Source organism: Parasteatoda tepidariorum, chromosome 3 (genome assembly GCF_982258835.1).
Source record: "Parasteatoda tepidariorum strain Cologne lab strain chromosome 3, Ptep-v5.0, whole genome shotgun sequence".
NCBI classification, from domain to species: Eukaryota; Metazoa; Arthropoda; class Arachnida; order Araneae; family Theridiidae; genus Parasteatoda; species Parasteatoda tepidariorum.
Genome location: NC_141757.1, coordinates 46811541 through 46832570, shown reverse-complemented (window position 1 = coordinate 46832570; position 21030 = coordinate 46811541). Strand labels below are relative to the sequence as shown.

The 21030-nt window shown below is 29.2% G+C and overlaps 1 protein-coding gene across 1 annotated transcript in view; it reads left to right on the top strand.

Moving 5' to 3' along the window:
- LOC107447019 (peripheral plasma membrane protein CASK) overlaps window positions 1-21030 on the top strand; it is a 622119-nt gene that overhangs the window by 94586 nt on the left and 506503 nt on the right. Inside the window, 5 exon segments of the mRNA XM_071178929.2 lie at window positions 2402-2577; window positions 5083-5205; window positions 6777-6860; window positions 7799-7913; window positions 12194-12315. Of these exon segments, the coding sequence (XP_071035030.2) occupies window positions 2402-2577; window positions 5083-5205; window positions 6777-6860; window positions 7799-7913; window positions 12194-12315 (620 nt within the window).

The following is a 21030-nucleotide window of genomic DNA, read 5'->3' as shown; positions in this document are numbered from 1 at the left end:
GCATATCACAAGGTAAAATTTCGTCGTCAACGGATACATATTCTTCAAACGATGCTGTGAAATTAAGTTTATTTTTGAATGACTTCCAATCATTAACAAAATTTACGTTTGTTTCTTCGTCTTCATCTGATATTTCATATTCAGCTTCTAAGAGATATTCTTCAGTTGTATCTCCGTCAGAGAATCCAGCTTTCCGAAAACAGTTAGCAATGGCAGATGGTGTTATTAATTCCCATGCTGATACAATTAACTCAATCGCTTCTAACATATTGACTTTTTTTAGCTCTCCAGTATTTTCAAGTCCTTCCAGCATCCGTTTCACAAGTCGCATTTTATAATGCTGCTTAAATACCTTAATAACTCCCTGATCCATTGGTTGTAGAACAGAAGTAGAATTTGGTGGTAAGAACTGCAACTTGATGTTAGTGTACTTATTCTCCTTGGAATGAGCAGCGCAGTTGTCTACGAAGATTATGATGTTTCGTTTTTCTTTTCGCATCTTACTGTCTAATTTTTTCAAATACGTTTCAAAAATTTTAATTGTCATCCAGGATTTTTGATTACTGTCATAATCACAAGGCAGTGACTTAACATTTCGAAAGCATCTTGGTTTTTTCGATTTACCGATAACTAAAATCGGTAATTTTTCTATACCATTCATACTGGCCCCAACTAAAATTGTCAAACGTTCTTTACTGTTTTTTCCGCCATGACAGGGTTCACCTTTAAAGGCAAAAGTTTTATCTGGTAAAAGATTGAAAAACAGTCCACATTCATCCATGTTAAAAATGTTCTTTGGTTGATACCCTGAAATAATTTCAGGTAATTTAGCTGTCCATTCTTCAGCTTCTTGTAAATCAACGCTGTTACAATCTCCTTTAATTGTTTTATAAACTAGACCAGCTCTGTTTTTCATCCGATCAATCCATCCATTGGAAGGCGTAAAATCAACATTCAATTTCTCCGCAATCTCTAATGCTTTTCCTCTAAGAAGAGTTCCGTTGACAGGTATGTTGGCGGATCTTGCTTGTTTAAACCATATCATCAGTTTCTCTTCAATATTTTCGTATTTTCCTTTCTTCACTTTTTTTACTTTCTGGGATGCACCGGAACAAGAAGAGTTTAAGATGATGTCTTTCTTAGCAATAATGCCATTTAACGTAGTAACAGGAAGATCTAAATTTTTTGCTATTTGAACTCGTGTTAATTGAGGATAGCTGTCAACAGCATTTAAAATTTTTACTTTGTCATCAATAGATAGAGCTTTACGCTTAATGCCTTTACAGGACATTTTCCACAAAAATCAAACTTTTTACGATGATTTTTAAGATAAAATAAGCGCCTACACTAAGAAAATTTTCAACGAAATGCTGCTAAATGTTTAGATGTATCTTTCTCTTCAGTTATTGAATGGGTGTGGACAGCAGTGAAGTTCGTGAGTCACCAGGCTATTCATTTAAGGTGGACACAATGACAAAGCTATTCCCTACATTCTTATCAGTTTCATAGTTCATCTAAAGGTTCACATTCCTTGGCTCACACCTGTTCCTGATAAGTCACCTTTCTTTGTAACAAAGGAGTGATGAAGGTCAGTGGTCAGTACCCATACATGTGTTTGTAAGGGCAAGTTAAAACTAAATAAGACATTTTAAATAAAATTTTAAAAAATTGAAATTAGGAGTGGAAACTTCTTAAACGGGAAAAAAACTTCTTATAAAAGTAAATTTAACATTATGGTAATTGGTTTTTTTTAAAAATAACTTCTTACGCGGGAAAACTTCTTAAAAGGGAACTTTTTAAGCGGGTTCCACTGTATATATATATAAATGTAATAGCATAATAAAGACAAAAAGGATAAAAGAAAAGAGAGATTAATGAAGGAATTAGTAAGAAAAACAATAAGTTTTATTTACTGCGCATAAGCTGCAAGTACATCAAATTCATAAAATAAGTTAAAAATATATAGAAAACGAGGAAAAAGACATAAAAATTTTTAAAGGAGAAGAAAACATTATTAAGAAAAGCTTTTTAAAAAAAATATAGTTTAGATAAGATTATAGATTTTTTGCTTTATAAGTTCTATTCCCTCTTCAATTTTTTTGGTGCTCCTCTCACTTATTGGTATGCTTTGCTTTGGCTATATTCATACATTATTAGAAAGCATTATTTTTCGGATGCAATCATATGACCTTATGACAAGATTATATATTTTCCTTTTTTTTAAATTTAAAAATTTTTAAATTTGAATTTTCTTTAAAAACAATTTTTAATAATTTCTTTTTCTGCATTAAAATTTCATATATATTTTCCCTTGTTTTCTCTATATTTTTAACATTATATATACGCATTCTAATTTGCAAGGTTTTTATCTCTTCTGACTATTCAAACTTCTTGCTTTCAGGGAGAATAGGTACTTCTCATTTCATGGCACCTGAAATAGTATTGAGGCGACCTTATGGAAAACCTGCTGATGTTTGGAGTTGTGGTGTCCTTTTGTATGTGTTGCTCACAGGAACTCTTCCATTCTTAGGAACCAAGGAGTGGCTTTATGAATCTATTTGTAGTGGCCAAGTCAATGTAAGAAATAACAACAAATTGATTACTTAAATACTATTAATAAATATCAGGTTGATTGTAAATTTTTTACCTATTAGAAGATTTTACTACCATCTTTATACTAAAGTCGCAATGTCACTGTGTATTTTGTCAGTTGTTATAGCAAGGCTTGTTTATTATAAATGTTTTGATTATGTGAAATACTTTTTGTTAGGTGCTGTTTGGTCTTCCATTTTGTATATAATTAGATATATAAAGTATATATGAAGTATATATAAGTATATACATTACAGAACCCGTTATCCGGAAATCAGAAAACCGGAAAACCAAAAAAACGGAACGAAATTCGATAAATTTTCCCTCCGTTTTTTTTTAAAAAATGTTTTTTTCCTCATAAGATTTTAGAATTTTTCTTTCTTTTTTTAAAGATGATTACCTTACCATCACTTTGGAAATAATCATTAGTGTATTACTTCATCGTGTTTTCTTCTTTTTAAGAATATTTCCAAATATATATATATATTTTTTTAGTTGGGTTTAACAATAAAAAAACGGCTTTTTGTAGCGATTTAGAAAACCGGAAAAATCAGTCATCCGGAATAGCGATGGTCCCGATCGTTCTGGATAATCGGTTCCCTACTGTATATATATTGAGTGTATATAAAGATATTTTCATTTGATATATCATATATTATAATGCCGAGCAGTCTAAGTCTCAGTTGCTCAGTGGTATAATTCGAATTTACAAAGCAGAAGGTCCCAGGTTCGATGTGGGACATGGACTCTATTTCCCAATTTTTTTTATTTAATTCTATGAACATTCCAGAAGCTTCTAGTACATGCAATTTACATCATTTCCTCTTTAGTTATTTCTAGGAAGTTTCTAGAACGTTCTTTGTTAGTATATAAGCGATCCCTTCATTGTAAACAGGCAGTTCTTAGTGCCGACTGGTTCTCGTCATTTGTACTTTCTTCACTTTAATAAACTCATTAAAACCTCATATTGTCATCTGTATTAAGCCACTTTAACGTGACAATATATAGTTTTTATTTCGTATTACATACACTCTAACTAGTAAGTTGAGCATCAAATCTGCTTGTCAGTCGTGGCTTCCATATAGCTAATTGGTGCTTATTATCCCTTACGCTATTTGCTCTAAATGTATACAGACTTATTAATTAAGGTTTTGAAGCCATTTTTTACTTCATTTATAGTCGATCTGTGTAAAAACCCAGTGCCTGTAAAAACAGGTGTCGTTTTATATGTGAAATAAAGAAATGGTTGTTTTTTTTATTTAGATTTGTTTTATTAGTTTCCACCATACTACACAACGTTGAATTTCAATATGTTCTTTAATTAATTAGTCAAATTGAATAATTCACTCAAACATTAAAGCCAGAATTGCATCAAGCTAATTGATAGATTTAGCACTTCCAAGTAGTATTCTGTAAGTTCCATATACTTTTTTTCTGAGCAAGTTCTAGGGAGGGCGCAGATTGCACTCTTGTCACTAGGTTATGTTTAGTATACATATTTGAACAAGCAAGTTTTTTGTGAAAGTGTTAAATCTCTCTGTTACAAGACATTAAACAAGCTTAATAACTCACTAAATGATTTTATAGCTCGGGTGTGATTTACTATCTCACCCGCTATATTTCACAGATCTGGAAGAATATATTTTTTTAGCAATCCGATTTGGATCTTATTAAATGTTTGTTTGCATACATTTTTTGGTCTTTAATATTATAACTAATATTAATTTTTATATTTTATTGAAAAGTTACTGGGTTAATCAATTGTACATTTTAAATTTAGTTAGGTATTTTATAATTATTGTATAAAATATTTGATGATAGCAGAGGTTTAATTATATAATGTATTAATATTCTTTCTGAATCTATGATACTCTTGCTTATTTTTGTATTTATCACTCATTATAATTTTAATCAGTTGTGTGGTTAGAAATTGAATAAATATAGCATAGCATAGTTTTTTTTTAAAGTAGCAATTTGATGAATAAAAATTTTCCCTTTAATTCTTGAAAGAATGCCTAAATTAATTTTTAATTTTTATATATTATTATTAATTTTCATATAAATATGTAGTTTTATTTAATATTTTTGGCTTTTTACATTTTCAATGATTGACAAATAATTGATCTCTCAAAAAGTGTCTACGTCTGGAAACCTTTTGTTATTCATACATAATAAAACATAAATCAAAATTTCATGTTTAAGGTCTATTTAAAATAATGTATCTATTTTAACTGAAACAACTTATGTAGAAATTTAGTATATTTGCACATAAAGCTTGAAATAATAAAATTCATTGTAATTTTTTTTTTTTAAATTAAAATTTTTAGTGATATGATATCTGTGGATTTTGGAGAAGGACTTCTCTGTGTTATAAAAATATTTATTTCTGTAATCAATGCTTGTAGATTCCAAAAGTATTTTATACTCAGTTTGTATACATATATCTATATTATTATGTGTTAAACCTTGGTAAAATGTTAACTATTATAGATGATTGGACGACAGTGGGATGTCATTGGAGCTCACGCTAAAGATTTGTTGAATAAAATGCTAGCTTTAAATCCAAAAGATCGTATCACTGTAGATGAAGCTCTGGAACACCCGTGGATTAAAGTAAATATAGAATTTTTATTTTTATAAAAAATATCACTTTCTTAAAATTTTTTTGTTACCATAGAAGTTTAATTAATTTTAATTCCTGAAAAATCAATGGTAACATAAAATTACCAAAAAATGAGTTACTCAAAATATTTTTCCTTATTTGAACAGTATTAGTTTTGCAATAACAAAAAATTGTTTTTGATTGTTTGATCTGCTATCAAGATAAATTCATTAAAAAAGAAATAATGTATTTCATAGAAAATTTTCTATTTATTTATTTTTTAAATTGTGTCTTAATAAATTTATGGGAAAAAGGAGAGATTTTAAAATTTTATAGACTTTAATTGCTCAGTAACAACCAAGTGTGAGACAATTTTTGTTAATAACTTACATAGTGCTCCTAAAAAAATTAAATCATGTCTGAAATGTCATTTTCGCTTTTTAATATTTTTTCTATTTTAATAATATTTATTTATACTTGATTATTCTTATTTATATAAAAACATATCTTTTCATAATGTGTTTTAATTCATTTTATGCCTTGCTTGAATTATTATGTATGATATTTTCTAATTAGATTTATATTTTATGTATGTATGTGTTGTAATATTTAAAATGCTACATGCTGAAGTTGTGACGAATGCAAGTAGTATTGTGTTTGTATTATTTTATATTTGTCAAATAATTATTTTCTTCTTGCTTAATTAATATTTAAAAAATAAAATTTTTCTAAAATCTGCTTATTGAAGTATTTTTTTAAAAAAATTATTTTATTATTTATTTATTGAAATATTTTTTCGTTATTGATTATTTTATTATTGAAATATTTTTTTAAGATTTATTTTATTATTCTAGTTTCCACACAAGCTTTGTTTCAAACCGTGCATGATTTTTTATTTTGTTTTTGCATTACAAATGTCTTCTTGTCATGTAAGTTTTTGGAATAACAACTGTGTTTAACTAACTGAAACTAAACTTTGTACCAATTTTCACAAGTAGACTATTTATGACCATGATTCTTAAAGAAATAACCACCTCTTTTAAATGTTATATAAAGGAAAAAATAAATGAAGTTTTGTTCCATCTCAAAAAATAAATGAATAAATAAATAAAAAATAAAAATTGAGCCTACAAAATTATTACCTAATTTTTAAAAAGCAAGAGCAATTGGGTTTACATGCTGACAGAAGTATCTGACCAAAGTATTGTGCCCTAAGTGTTTTGTTATACTATTTAAAAAATTTTTTTCTTTGTTTTTAGTCCACTTATAAAGTACAGCTTTTTTAAAAACTTTTTTGAGTTCAATATTTTCTTCATTTTAATTTTGTGTCTTTTAGTTTATGTCCAAAATTGGTCAACATTTTAATAGGGGATAAATTCTGTTTGCTGATAAAATGGTTATAAATTCTGCTTATATACATTGGAAAATGATTAAAACTTGTATCATCATTTGGCATAGAGTTCTTGTTTGCATTACATTTGCAGACTCTTGTTACATTTTGATTGTGTAATTTTGTCCCCACAAATAGCCATGAAGGTAATTTAAATTAAATAGAGTAAAAATGCAAATGCTTGTTTTTCAGGATAGAGAACTGTGTGCTCCAAAAGTTCATTTACAAGAAGCTGTTGAAGAGCTTACTAAATTTAACGCTAGAAGAAAATTGAAGGTAATATTAATTTTTTTTTCACACTCAAACATGTATAAAATTATAATTTAAAGTGAATTTGTGTTTGATTTGAATTTTCAGTTGTTCAAACTATTAGCTAATAAAGTGATATCAAACTATTAATTGCAATATTATATTTATTGTTTGCTTATTTTTGCTTTCAACAATTTTGTTACTAAAATTTTTTAAAACATAACGTAACTCCCAAAAAGAAATTGTAACATTTTGTATTTACCTGTTTATTGACATAATTTAAGATAATAAAAGGCAATTATTATTACTAAATATTTTTGTGTATTGTTATTTGTGCCAACCAGCTTTATTGTTGCTTAAAAAATACATTTTATTAAAAAAAAAATCTTTTATATAAATTGGTTAGTTATTCTTAGAATGTATTATATTCCTATTAAAAATAGTATTGTATGGTGCTTAAGTTTCATTATTTTAAAATATATTTTAATATTATAAATTTTTCATTTATTATTTTTTAAAACATGCTAAAGTTCCATCTTTCAGTAAGGGTACTCATTCATTTTTGACTCATTCATTTCATTCAGTATTGACTCCTTTTATAAATTCACCTCTTTTACATTTAATGTATTCCTTATTTCATTTTTGTTTTCAAAATATTTTTTGATTGATTCATTTTAATTTTCCATTTTATTTTGGATTTTGTTTTCATTAACTTTTGAGAATTTGAATTTTTAGCTTCATTTGATGTTAAAAGAATTATTTAATAGGCTATTATTTAGTATTGATATTTTTGGAGAAGAACTATTACTGATAAAAATATTGTTTTTTTTTTAAAATTTTAATGTTATAATGATTTATTTGTTAAAACATTATTTCTTAGATATTCAAGATACTATTCTATGTATTGGCTCCCTTCAAAACTATATGAGAAAATTCTAAATTTTATAATTTTTTTTTAATTATAGGGAGCTGTGATAGCAGCTGTATCAAGTCCCAAATGGACAAATTTTTATTGTGATACAATGAACAACCAAAATGAAAATGCTGATAATATTGACTTGGAAGAAGTTACATCTGCAGGTGTGCATCCTTTTTCAAGAAATATACTAAAATATTTTTAATGTTTTTAAAAAATTTTTTTAATGTAATTCTATGGTTTAACATTATTTGTCATCTCTTATTGTTGTTTGCTAATATTCATATCATAAGTATTTTCTTTTGTTTATTATAGAAAATCATACAGAAAAATCATTTACATTTTAAGTAAATGCTTAACATAATTAAATTAAAATACAATAATTATATTTTAAATTTATTCAGCAAATTTCAATTGTTTCATGAGTTTTAATTCTAAATATAGCTATAATTTTATAAATACCATAAAGTAAGTTTTAGCAGTCACTAATTTGAAAAAAAAATGGATAAACGTTTCTTTAAGTGAAATTTGTGTTTGTTTGTTACTTGTGTTTAATTTGATCTTATATTGCTATAGTATGAAGCATTAACGCATGTATTTTATTGAATTAAAATAAATTTAAAATTCAGAATTCTAGCTGATTTTATAGCATAAGCAGGCTGTAGCAGGAAAACAATTAAATGTTTTTAATTGTTAAAAATCAGGTTTCAGATACATTGTATTCAATTCTAATAATTTTTATATAATTAAAAAAAGTTACACTTCTAATCTATACACTAAGAATTATTAAGTATCAAGAATTATTCAAATCCTAAATATTACAATTTAGTACCTAAAAATTTCCTCTAAATAGAGAAATCGAGTTTTTATTCCTTTTTATCAAGTTCTACCTTCAAGTTTTTATTCCTTTTCATTTATCGATAACTATTTATGGAAGCAGAATTAAGGCCAATGATTTTTTTAAGTTTTCTACTAAGTACTAAATTTTCTGTCCTTAAATTTTAGGATAATAATGATATTTTCTAAGACTATTGATGTTTTAATAATGACTATTTTTTAGGAATAAAGAAAAATATTCCATCTGCTTGTACATTAATACATGTTTTTTTAAATATAATGTATCGGCTTATAATATAATTACTTGCAAGAATTTTTTTCTTCAATTAGCTTTATTTATTCGTGTTTGTATTCATAAAAATAATTTATTTCTAAAATTGAAGAATCATGTTTATACACATGAATTGAATGATTTTTCTTTTAGAATTTAAATATTCCTTCCTGTATGCAGATTTATTTTTATTATTGTTGTTATCTCATTATATTTAGTCTAATAATGTTTCAAAATGAGAGATAAAGGGAAATATTATTTAATTTAAATCATGCTAATACGCATAAATCATGTCTCGATAAATATTATGCATTATGATGATTTATATATTTTCCCAATAAAGTTTGAAATATACTTGAGATGAAATATAAACAAGAAAAATACAATTAACGTACAATGAGAAAAATTTTGTCCAAGATCATTTATTACTTGCTTGTGTGTAACAGGAGTAAATAAAATTAGGATGTAGATGTATGTAAACATATCCAAGAATCTATGCATTTCTGTTAGATTTGAAGTATTTAAGATTTGTGTCATATTTTTTTGATATTAAATTTTTTTTTATCATATAGTTTTTAAAGAAATCTAAGAAAATGTAATGGAAAAAAAATATGAGAAAAAATTAGTAAAGAAATTGAACTAACGATATTTTTAAAGTACTACTTACTAAAATAGAACTAAAAAATGCATTATAATTTCAAATTCTACATTGAAACTGAAATATGTTAATTTTGATTTTTTTTCTGTTCCATTGGTCAATTTACTATTTTTATAACTCTCTTTTATAAGAACATTATTTAATTCATGCATAAATAATCATTTTCACAGTTAGTAAATTTTTCTCTAATGATCCCTTTCTTATCTTTTGATTATTTTTTATTGTTGTTCTTTAAATATTTTTTGAAAATAATTAGTTTTAGAATATTTACACTGCATGAAAATGTTTTAAAATATATATTTTTATTACTTTAAATGAACTGTTCACTCTTTGTAATCCTGTATTTCATTTTCTATTTTTTTGCATGATTTGTTCAAAATTTTATAGTTTACCTTTCATTTAATTAGTGACTTAGAGGGATTTAACTTATAATTGTCACTGAACTAGACAGAATTAATTTCGTAATATGCTTCTAATCTAATAATTATTTATAATGCACAAGTATGCACATCTTTATAATATGAATTTCTCATAATTTTATTTTAAAGGAATTGTTTTAAAAATTGAAAACTAATTACTAGATAATGATTCAATAGATGAATCCAATTTCTAAAAACAGTTAATGAGTTGAAAAGTTTTTTTTCCTTTCTGCCCAGAATATTATATCTCTGAGAGTGATTTTGAATAATGTACTACTATATTTTCCATACATTTTTTTATCTATGCTTTTCATCTTTCAAATTCGTCTCCCATTTCTTTCAAACTCTTAACTTTGTGTCTTTAATATTTTTAATCATTAGAGTACATATAAAAAGTTTTAATTCTAATTGAAAAGATAAAATCAAATTGCAAAATTAAATTTTTAAAAAGATTTTATATTTGTATGAAATTTCTGTTTGTTATACTTGCTTATTGAAACTCATTAGGAAATAAATATGAAATTGCAATCATTGAAAAAAAATTGATAAATAATAATTAAAAAAATTATTAAATTAGAAAATAAAATAAATTTAATGTTATTAGAGTTTTGAACCTACCGTTAAGTTGCTTGTTTTCAATTTACTCTGAAAATAAACTTGTTATACAAGTTTCCATACAAAAATTTTCAAGGCAAAGAAAATTTGAAAGTAGTTAATAAAACTAATATTTTTTCTGTTTATTAATAAGCTATAAACATCGATTTGTAACAACACATTTTTAAATGCAGACTTCGATGTTAAAAGCATTGAATATAATGCATTTGGATTTTATCACGAAAGTATTCTTTGATGTTTGCTTCTCAAATATGACATTAAGAACAAGATGATCTTGTGCCAAAATTGCTTTAAATTCAATTGCCAAATATCAGATAACTTATTTTACTCTTAATCACCTAGTAAAAGTGCAGTAAATGTAGTAAACACATACTCTCATCATATATCTCATCATATATCTCTACATATATCTCTATCATATATCTCTACAGTATTTAATTTTTTAGTTTTGATTGGAAAGAAGATTTAAATTTTTTTTAATGATAAAGTAATTATTAATAAATTAAAGGGCCATGTATAATTATTATTAGTCACCATATTATTATTAGCTGTATATTTAAGCATGTAAAGAAAAAACATGCTGTTTATAAGCTAAATTGTGTTACTAGCTGGTTGATGAAAGTAACAACTCGAACTTAAGTATTTGTTCGATTTAGTTTTACTGAACAAGCAAATTTTTATTATTAAAAAATGTATTTTAGTTGAAAATTTAAAAAAAACTAGTAGCTTATTTTTTGAGGATTTCGAAATTCTTCATTGGTACCTAGTTCTGCTTGAAATATTTGAATGATTACCCAAACTAGGGAGCAAAATCACTATATTTTTAAATACCCAATTTAAGATATTTGTCATGGTTATTTTTTATGTATTTTTGAGAAACATTTTATAGACATTAAAATTTATAAAAGTGTTTGGGAATATAAAAAAAATAATATTTTTTTTATGAATTATTTCTTTTATTCTTTTAAAAAGTTTGCATTTTAACTGCAATATATTTGCTTACTATAAAGAACTGGAATTACTTTTGATTTTTTTTAAAAAATTGTCTTGTTTTTTTTCTATTAATATTTAAATTATGTGGGCAATATTTAGTACTTTGTGATTTAGTTCAACAAGATTTCTTATTTTTTTCATTGAGTAAATCTTTTGTTCATTTGGAAAAAGTTTACGTCTTTTAACTGCTGATAGGGAGACAAGATCATTGTTGATTTCCAGTTTTTTATTATTAAGTCCTTCCTTAATTTTTAAATTTCAGAATAATAAATATATGTAGACTTGTTTTAGTTTTTAAATTACGAAAAACACTGAAAAAGTTATTTTTAATTATATAGCTATGATATTAATATATTTTATTTAAAATTATATAACATCTGTAACAATTTAAAATTTGATTAAGTGAGTCATGTCTTGTTTTCTATTTGTAGAGGTTTTTGAAAAGCTTTAGGTTTTGGATTTAAGGTTTTTCAGAAAGTAGTTTTATTATTTGTGATATTCTTTTATTATTAAACCATTTTAATCAAAATGTTTATACTAACTCTGTCTACTTGATTCATAGTTGTGTTTTTTGTGTTACTTTATGATTTTGTTGTTTGCATGTGCATAAAAATAATTAGTGAGTGAGGAATGTTTCTTGTTTTCACAAAGGAGCAGTGTCCATGGTATTGGATAGCCTTGATGACATCCACTGCCTCACAGACTGTCCTGAACATGAAAGAGAATTTCTGATGTCAGTTCTGGATGACACTCATCTCCATGCACTGTTAGACGTAAGTTACCTCTATTTATAGCATGGTTAAGATAGTTTTGTATAGCTCAGTGGCATACTGTTCAGTACCCTCTTCTTAATAAATGGTAAAAAATTGTAGGTAATCATCCGTCTCTTTTAAAATGAATCTAAGGGAAATGGAGATTGAATCTAAGCAAACAAGGTGTTTCCATCGTATATTTTTGCACTGAATCGAATAAGAACTATTCCGATATCTCAAGATTCAAAGTTTTAATGTTTTTAAGTACAAAAGTGCAATGTTTGATTTGTACCGATAATTACATCGTTCATTCCAATCTTGATAAATATAGTATTGTTTCCTACGTAATTTTTGACTCTGAATAAACCAATAACCAATAGTTCAAAGATTGCTAGGTTTTTAGGAATATCAAGCAATATTTTTCATTTACTACTAGCTGTACTTATTGACTTAGTTGTGTACATATCGACATGTTGCAAATTGTATTTGACTTACTAACTACTAAATTTAATACTATCAGTTATTACGAACTATTTTTACCATTTATTACGAAATATTTACACTTTTATAAACAAATTTGCTACAGTGCATTTGGGAATGGCTTAGTATCAATATTGCTGAAACAAAACTTCCATTGAGCAGTTTAATATTTGTGTTAGGGATTAAGTGCAAATCAGTTTAAAAAATATTCCTTAAGGAATTTAATCTATAAAGAACTTCAAATTTTTTTAAAATTATTAATGTGTTCTACAATTCTACCTTATGATGATTTTTTGTCAAAATTCTAATTTAACACATGATCAAATTTGACAAGATTCAATTTTAAAGCATGTTATTCGCTTTATAATGTTGCAGTTGTATATTTCGCTGCTTGTACAAAAGCATAAAAAGTAAAAATCTGAATTTACAGATGGTGTCTTATTTTCTTTACTATCATGTGGGTAGGAAGTATTATTTATTTTTAAGCACACCACAACCAAATAAAAAAAAGAGCAATTTCTTCGTACTATATTTAATTCCATCAGCAGATTTATTGTAATGAAAAATTGTAGCGCACATTTTATTCGTTTTTATTGAAGATTAAGTTTAAAAAAAATGCACTTTTAAACTTGCCATTTACTTTTAAAAACTGTCACTCGTTACATTAATTATCAAAATATACAGAAGTCGATTACAACAACTTTGGTATTATAATACTATGTGTTCTAGTTGTCTAATAGACATTAGTTTTTTTAATTTTTTTTTTTTAAGTTTTAATTTTAAGATTAAGTACCACTGCCCAGTATACATTTGTCCTATATACATTTACCCAATGTACTATACACTGATGTTTTTGAAAGTTAACTTTTACTGCCCGGTACACCTTAGTTTGATGTTTTTTTTTAAGGTTAAGTATCACTGCCTAGTATACATTCGCCCGGTATATCTTACACTGATGTTTTTTTAAGGTTAATTGCCATTGCCTGGCATACTCTACACTGATGTTTTCTCGGGGTTAGTGCCCTGTATATTCTACAATACCATACTACAGCAGAGTAAACTATACATAGGTAGATCGCATATTCGGATAATACCACATTTTACCTAAGTTTTCGAATATTTTTCAACGTATTTGTTTCCATTGTAAGTTATTTGACTCAAACCGCTTTACTTTTAAGTGACTCGCACAAGGGAATGCTTTTATGCAAATTGTTTAAAAGCGTACTAGTGTAAGTCAAACAGGGGCTTAACTGCTCTGGCTTTTGAGCCACTCCTGTAAAGGACCTCCGTATTGTTAATATGGAAATTGAATTCAGGTAGAATTCGCTAAATATTTACCGAGAATGCATTGTAGTACATCACATTCTCATTAAAAGTTTAAAGAGAGGAAAATTTTAATAATTCTAACTAATTTTGAAACTTTGTGAGAATGATAACTAAAACAGGACATGACAAAGTATAAATTTTTACTTCCTCCTATTTTAATTGAGTTTTCAAATAATCAGTGAATTTACATGCCATGCCAATTTTATAGTCAAATCGATGATATTAAATTGTAGAAGCATGATTGTATGATATTAAATTGCGGTGTTTGTTGATTAAAAAATTAAGGTTTTGCGTTGTATGGAGTGTATTATGAAACTCATATTTTCGGGGCCATTTTGGTTGATGCCTTCTGTGGCAAAATTGCACCCAAGATAACTGAAAATGTAGTCTGTGACCTGTGGATGAGAGTAATATTTATTGTTGAAATTTATGTTTATGATTGTATGATGGATTATGGAATTTAATTAAAATTTTAACTTTTTTTGGAAGTGAAATCATTTGACTAAATAATTTATTTAAAATTACTCATTTATCACGGAATTATTGCCCGTTTTAAAAACATTTCAGTTTTACTTCATCTGTTTCGTTGAAGTTGCCCCAAATTAGGGACAATAATTTTGCCCAATACATGAATTCAATTAATAATCTTTTCTTTTTAAATTATTGCCTGTTTTAAAAACATTTCAGTTGCACTTCATCCGTTTTGTGGAAGTTACCCCGAATTAGGGACATTAGTGTTGTCCAATACATGAGGTATGTCTAATGCTGGTGCAGCGGCTGCTGCTTTTAAGCCAATTTCATGCTAAATGCCGAAATGTGGCAAACTTACGTCGCCAGTTGGCGATAAGGACAATCATGATTGCAGACCTAACTGCACCTGTTTTTCTTCTCAGTTCGGTCTGTGACGACGCCTGTGTATATTACTGGGACAACCTGTCCGCCACGATGTTTAATCTAGAACTTAACTTGTAACCTTAATTGTTATCCTTTTATTAAATTTATTATTATTTAATTATGGCTGGCATTCTGTTAATTGTTTCTATTCTTAATCAACTTAATTACTCATTTTAGATCATCTCTCTATTTGAATATTATGTTTTTATTTTAGGAGTCGCGTTAACCTCCACGTGTCTCCTCACTGGTGACCCGGCTTTGAATCTATGCAATCTTTCTAAATTTATGCGAAGACCAGCTTTAATTTTTAATAACTTTTGCTCCTTTAGAACTAAATTTAAAATTTAGCGTTATTTTTTGAAATTTTTTATTTACAAACTTGTGATCGCAAGGAGATATGGATGGATGGACACATGGATATTTTAAGGGTATGTTATCGAATTTCTGCTGTCTTTTTGTGATTGGTCAATTCGAAATTACTGTTGCTTTAATATGTTTAAATTAATGTATTAATTTAACTTACTGCTAGTATCTTTGATTTAAACTTACTGTTAGTATTGATCTACGGCGTGTACGGAGTCTGCTATCTTACTGCATTATCTTTCGAAATGTTTGAAAATCACTTTCATTTGCAATAATTATTTAAACCTTTTTACCATTTTTAGTAAATGTATTTGCATTATTTTCGAGTTTAATTTGATCTTTGCGCTTATCACTGCATCATACAAGTTGTTTAATTTTATTTGCTGCCCTAACACTTTAAAATAATGCCGAATGTGGTGGAGCAGGTTAATGATGCAGATAATGCTGCACGTTCTTCAAATGCATCTCAGGTCTCCCATCTTTCGGTAAAAATTCCCCCGTTATGGAAATCGAAAATTAAACTATGGTTTATTCAGGTAGAGAGTAATTTTGAGCTAGCTAAAATCACTAATGATTTAACGAAATATAATTACCTCGTTTCATCAATAGATCCTGAAACTTTATCCTCAGTGTCCGATATTTTATTTGCGCCACCGGCTGCGGATAGATACAACACTTTGAAAGACCGGTTAATAGCCGAATTCTCTGCTTCGGAAAACGAACAAATTCGCCAATTAATTTCTGAATTGCATCTTGGAGACGTTAAGCCGTCCCATTTATTGAGAAAAATGCGCGAATTAGGGGGTAAAAGCGTCAACGATGATTTTTTGAAAACTTTATGGTTTCAGAGACTGCCTCAAGAAATTCAAACAATCTTATCAATTAGCTCTGAATCTTTGGACAATTTAGCCAAAATGGCCGACAAAATTTCAGAAGTCCGTACGACTCCGACAGAAACTGGCGTATTTGCTATTGGGCAACACACTACGGAAAGCTCACAGCGCAATCCTCCGTCTGAAATAAGCGTTTTGCGAAACGAGATAGCTTCGTTGAGTACAGAAGTTAAGAGATTATCTCGCGAGCGTAATAGAGATCAGTCTCGATCACGATATAACAAATCTCCCTACCGACATCAAACTCCTTCAAGATCGCGAGGCGACCCAAAATTTTGCTTTTACCATAACAGATTTGGCGCTCGTGCAAAACATTGCAGAGAGCCTTGTGCTTATAATCAAACTAAAAACCCGGAAAACTAGATTCGGCTATCGAAAAACAAGTGTCTGCGACTGCAATCCCGATAGCCAAAAACTCATGTCGCCTTTATGTTTACGACAAACGTTCTCATTTAAAATTTTTAGTTGATTCTGGATCCGATGTATCTTGTATCCCCGCGCCTAAGGTATCTAAAAAATTAAGACCTGAGCCTTTGGAATTATACGCTGCAAATAACACGAAAATTAAAACTTTTGGCTCAAAATTAATCAATGTTGATCTGGGTATTCGACGAAATTTTAAATGGCATTTTTTAATTGCAACTATTCCAACACCCATTATAGGTGCTGATTTTTTAGAGAATTTTGGCCTCTTAGTTGATTTAAAACGTCGAAAACTTGTTGACAGTGTAACTAAGTTAGAAATACAGGGTATGTTTGCCCAACCTAAACCTATTAGTTCAATTAAACTCATCTCCGGAGAATCGGAGTATCATAAAATGTTAAAAGAATTCCCAGATTTAACTAAATTGTCATTAAAACTAAAAGATTCTAACCATAGTACTGTGCATTATATAGAAACCACCGGACCGCCCGTTCATTGTAAGCCTAGGCGATTAAACCCTAGATTATACGAATCCGTTAAAAAAGAATTCCAATTCATGATGGAGCAGGGAATTTGTCGACCATCCAAGTCACCGTGGTCTTCTCCGCTCCACGTGGTTCCGAAAAGTTCCGGTAGTATTCGTGTTGTAGGAGATTATCGCAGATTAAATGCGTGTACAACTCCGGATCGTTACCCAATCCCGCACATACAGGACTTTTCAAACTCTCTCTATGGTGCGAAAATTTTCTCAAAACTCGATATTGTGAGAGCATATTTTCATATACCAGTGCACCCGGAACATGTACAGAAAACCGCGGTATGTACACCATTTGGCCTTTTTGAGTTTCCCTATCTGAACTTCGGTCTTTGTGGAGCAGCTCAAACGTTCCAAAGATTTATGAATGAAATTCTTGGTGATTTTTCCTTTTGCTACGTTTATCTCGACGATATTTTAATTTTTAGTGAAACTGAAGAAAAGCATAGAAAACACGTACGTTTGGTTTTTGATCGTTTGAACAAGTATGGATTAACTATACAAACTTCCAAATGTGTTTTCGGTGTACCTGAAATTTCATTTTTAGGACACCTTATTTCTCAAGATGGTACAAAACCATTACCCGACAAAATCAAACCAATTTTAAATTATCCCCAACCTCAAACCGTTAATGAACTTCAAAGATTTCTAGGAATTTTAAATTTTTTCCGTAGATTTTTACCGAATATAGCACAAAATCAAATACATTTGACGGCGTATTTAAAAGGAGCCAAAAAGAAAGACAAAACGAAACTTGAATGGACAGATCAAGCTAATAATGATTTTAAACAGTGTAAGGAATTAATTGCAAACGCTGTGCTGTTGTCGCACCCTAAACCGAATGCCAAATTAATTTTACACGTGGATGCGTCGGATTTCGCAATAGGAGGGGCTTTAGCGCAAATAGTTAACAATGATGCACAACCACTTGCTTTTTTCTCTCGAAAACTTTCCCCAGCTGAAAAGATTTATAGCGCATACGATAGAGAATTATTGGCAGCTTATGCGGCAATCAAACATTTCAGACATATGCTTGAAGCGCGAGAATTTTCTCTTTTCACAGATCATAAGCCTCTAACTTTTGCATTCCGAAAGCGCTCTGATAATTGCTCTCCGCGACAAGCGAGACAATTAGATTACATATCTCAGTTTACGACCGATATTCATCATATAAAAGGATCAGATAATGTTTTGGCAGACGCACTATCGAGAATCGAAGCAATATCTATGCCCAACACAATCGACTATAACGAAATTGCACAGGCACAAACAACCGACGAGGAACTAAATGATTTATTGACAAATTCCGACGTCTTAAAATTTAAAGCAATAACCTTGCCTGATTGTAGTAAATCAATTTATTGTGATTTATCAACTGGCACAGCCCGGCCATACATTCCTGAAATATTTCGTAAAAAAGTTTTTACTACTTTACATAATTTATCCCATCCTGGGATTCGCGCTTCCTCAAAATTGATGCGATCTAGATTTGTTTGGCCGTCCATACGTAAAGATTGTGCAGAATGGGCTAGACAATGTGTCCCATGCCAAAGATCAAAAGTAACTCGCCACACAAAATCTGCAGTAAGTGATTTTTTAGACCAGTCACAAAGATTCGAGCATGTACACCTGGATCTTGTGGGTCCTCTTCCACCATCCAACGGGAATTACTATTGTTTAACTATGATCGACAGATTTACTCGGTGGCCAGAGGCTGTCCCTATTCCTGACATAACTGCACACACAGTTGCAAAGACCTTTTTTACTCATTGGATTTCCAGGTTTGGCTGTCCTGTCCGTGTTACTACTGACCAAGGCAGGCAGTTCGAAAGCTCACTTTTCGTGGCCCTGTCACAACTCCTAGGCATCAAACGCATCAGGACTTCTCCGTATCATCCTCAGGGAAATGGCTTGATCGAGGAGTTTCATCGTCCACTAAAGGCAGCCCTGAAGGCCTATAATACCGAGCAGTGGTCTTCAGCTCTACCTACATTGCTACTAGGTTTCCGTGCAGTCTTTAAAGAGGATCTAGGAGCCACAACTGCCGAATTGGTCTATGGAAGACCTCTCAGACTACCTGGCGAACTCTTCGTTCCGTCACCGACCAGTGCTTCCCAAAATCAACTTATCCTGGACTTGCAATCCCACTTCGAAAATGTGAGACCAGCCCCGATGTCTCGTCATGGACACAGAACAATTTTTGTTCACCCACATTTGAAGGACTGCTCACATGTATTTGTCAGACACGACGCTGTTAGAAAGCCACTCCAAGCTCCGTACGATGGTCCGTATAGAGTTCTGCAAAGAAGTGACAAACTTTTCGACATCGAACTTAAGGGGAAAAAGTATACCATTTCCATAGACAGGCTTAAACCAGCTTTCCTGCCCAAAGAGACTAATCAACATACTTATCCTTCTCCAGTCGAGTCGATTGAATCAACCGTTCCTGCAAAAAACTCAGAGACAGTGAAACCGATTGATCCAGCCAACACAACTCGTACCGGTAGAACAATTCGTAAACCTCAACGGTATGTCCATTTTTAACCGTTACACTGCGGAGGGAGTATGCAGCGGCTGCTGCTTTTAAGCCAATTTCATGCTAAATGCCGAAATGTGGCAAACTTACGTCGCCAGTTGGCGATAAGGACAATCATGATTGCAGACCTAACTGCACCTGTTTTTCTTCTCAGTTCGGTCTGTGACGACGCCTGTGTATATTACTGGGACAACCTGTCCGCCACGATGTTTAATCTAGAACTTAACTTGTAACCTTAATTGTTATCCTTTTATTAAATTTATTATTATTTAATTATGGCTGGCATTCTGTTAATTGTTTCTATTCTTAATCAACTTAATTACTCATTTTAGATCATCTCTCTATTTGAATATTATGTTTTTATTTTAGGAGTCGCGTTAACCTCCACGTGTCTCCTCACTGGAATTCAAATAGAAATGTTTTCTTTTAAATTATTGCCCGTTTTAAAAACATTTCAGTTTCATTTCTCCGTTTCGTTGAAGTTACCCCAAATTAGGGACACTAATTTTGTCCAATACATGAAGCATGTCTAATACATAAATTCAAATAATAATCTTTTTTTTTTAAATTTTAGTGAAAAAGAAAGGATTAAGCCAAAAATGATTCAAGCATGGTCAATTTTAGTTTGACATTTTAAATAAATTCATTACTCATTTACTAAAAACACATATTTCTGACAAAAAGTAATACCTATAAAATGCTTGCTGCTAATATTTAGTATTTTAATAGCTGTTCCTAAAAAATACGGAAGTTCCAGAAAATGCTTGGGAAGTTTGCTAATGCTTATTAAATCTATATTTTTTCCTTTTTTCTTTATGCGAATTTTAATTTAGTTGTCTAAATAACGTTCTAAAATATGTTCACTGCTCCATTATGTAAAAAAGAAGAAAAAAAATCGGTATTTTGAAGAGTTCACTAATATATTTCCTTTTAATAATCAACATGCAATGGTTTTCTAAAAAAGTTTATAAGTGTAATAAGTACCAATTCCCCACTTACAGATTTTATTCAGAATTCAAATTCGATTATGTGTATAATCGAATAACCGTAAATCTTGATGAGGGAGATAAAAATCAATAGGAATGTACTCTTAAGTTTTATCTAATAAAATTAGCTTTTCAAAAGAAAAAAAATGACTTTTTTATTCTTTGTTCACGATACTCTAAGTATTTAAAATCTCTTTGTTCTCGCCGAAATACATTGTTTTTTTTTACTCTCTAACGCCTCCTTTTTAATATCATCAATTTTAACTGAACTCATTTATCTAAATATTTCCTTTGATATT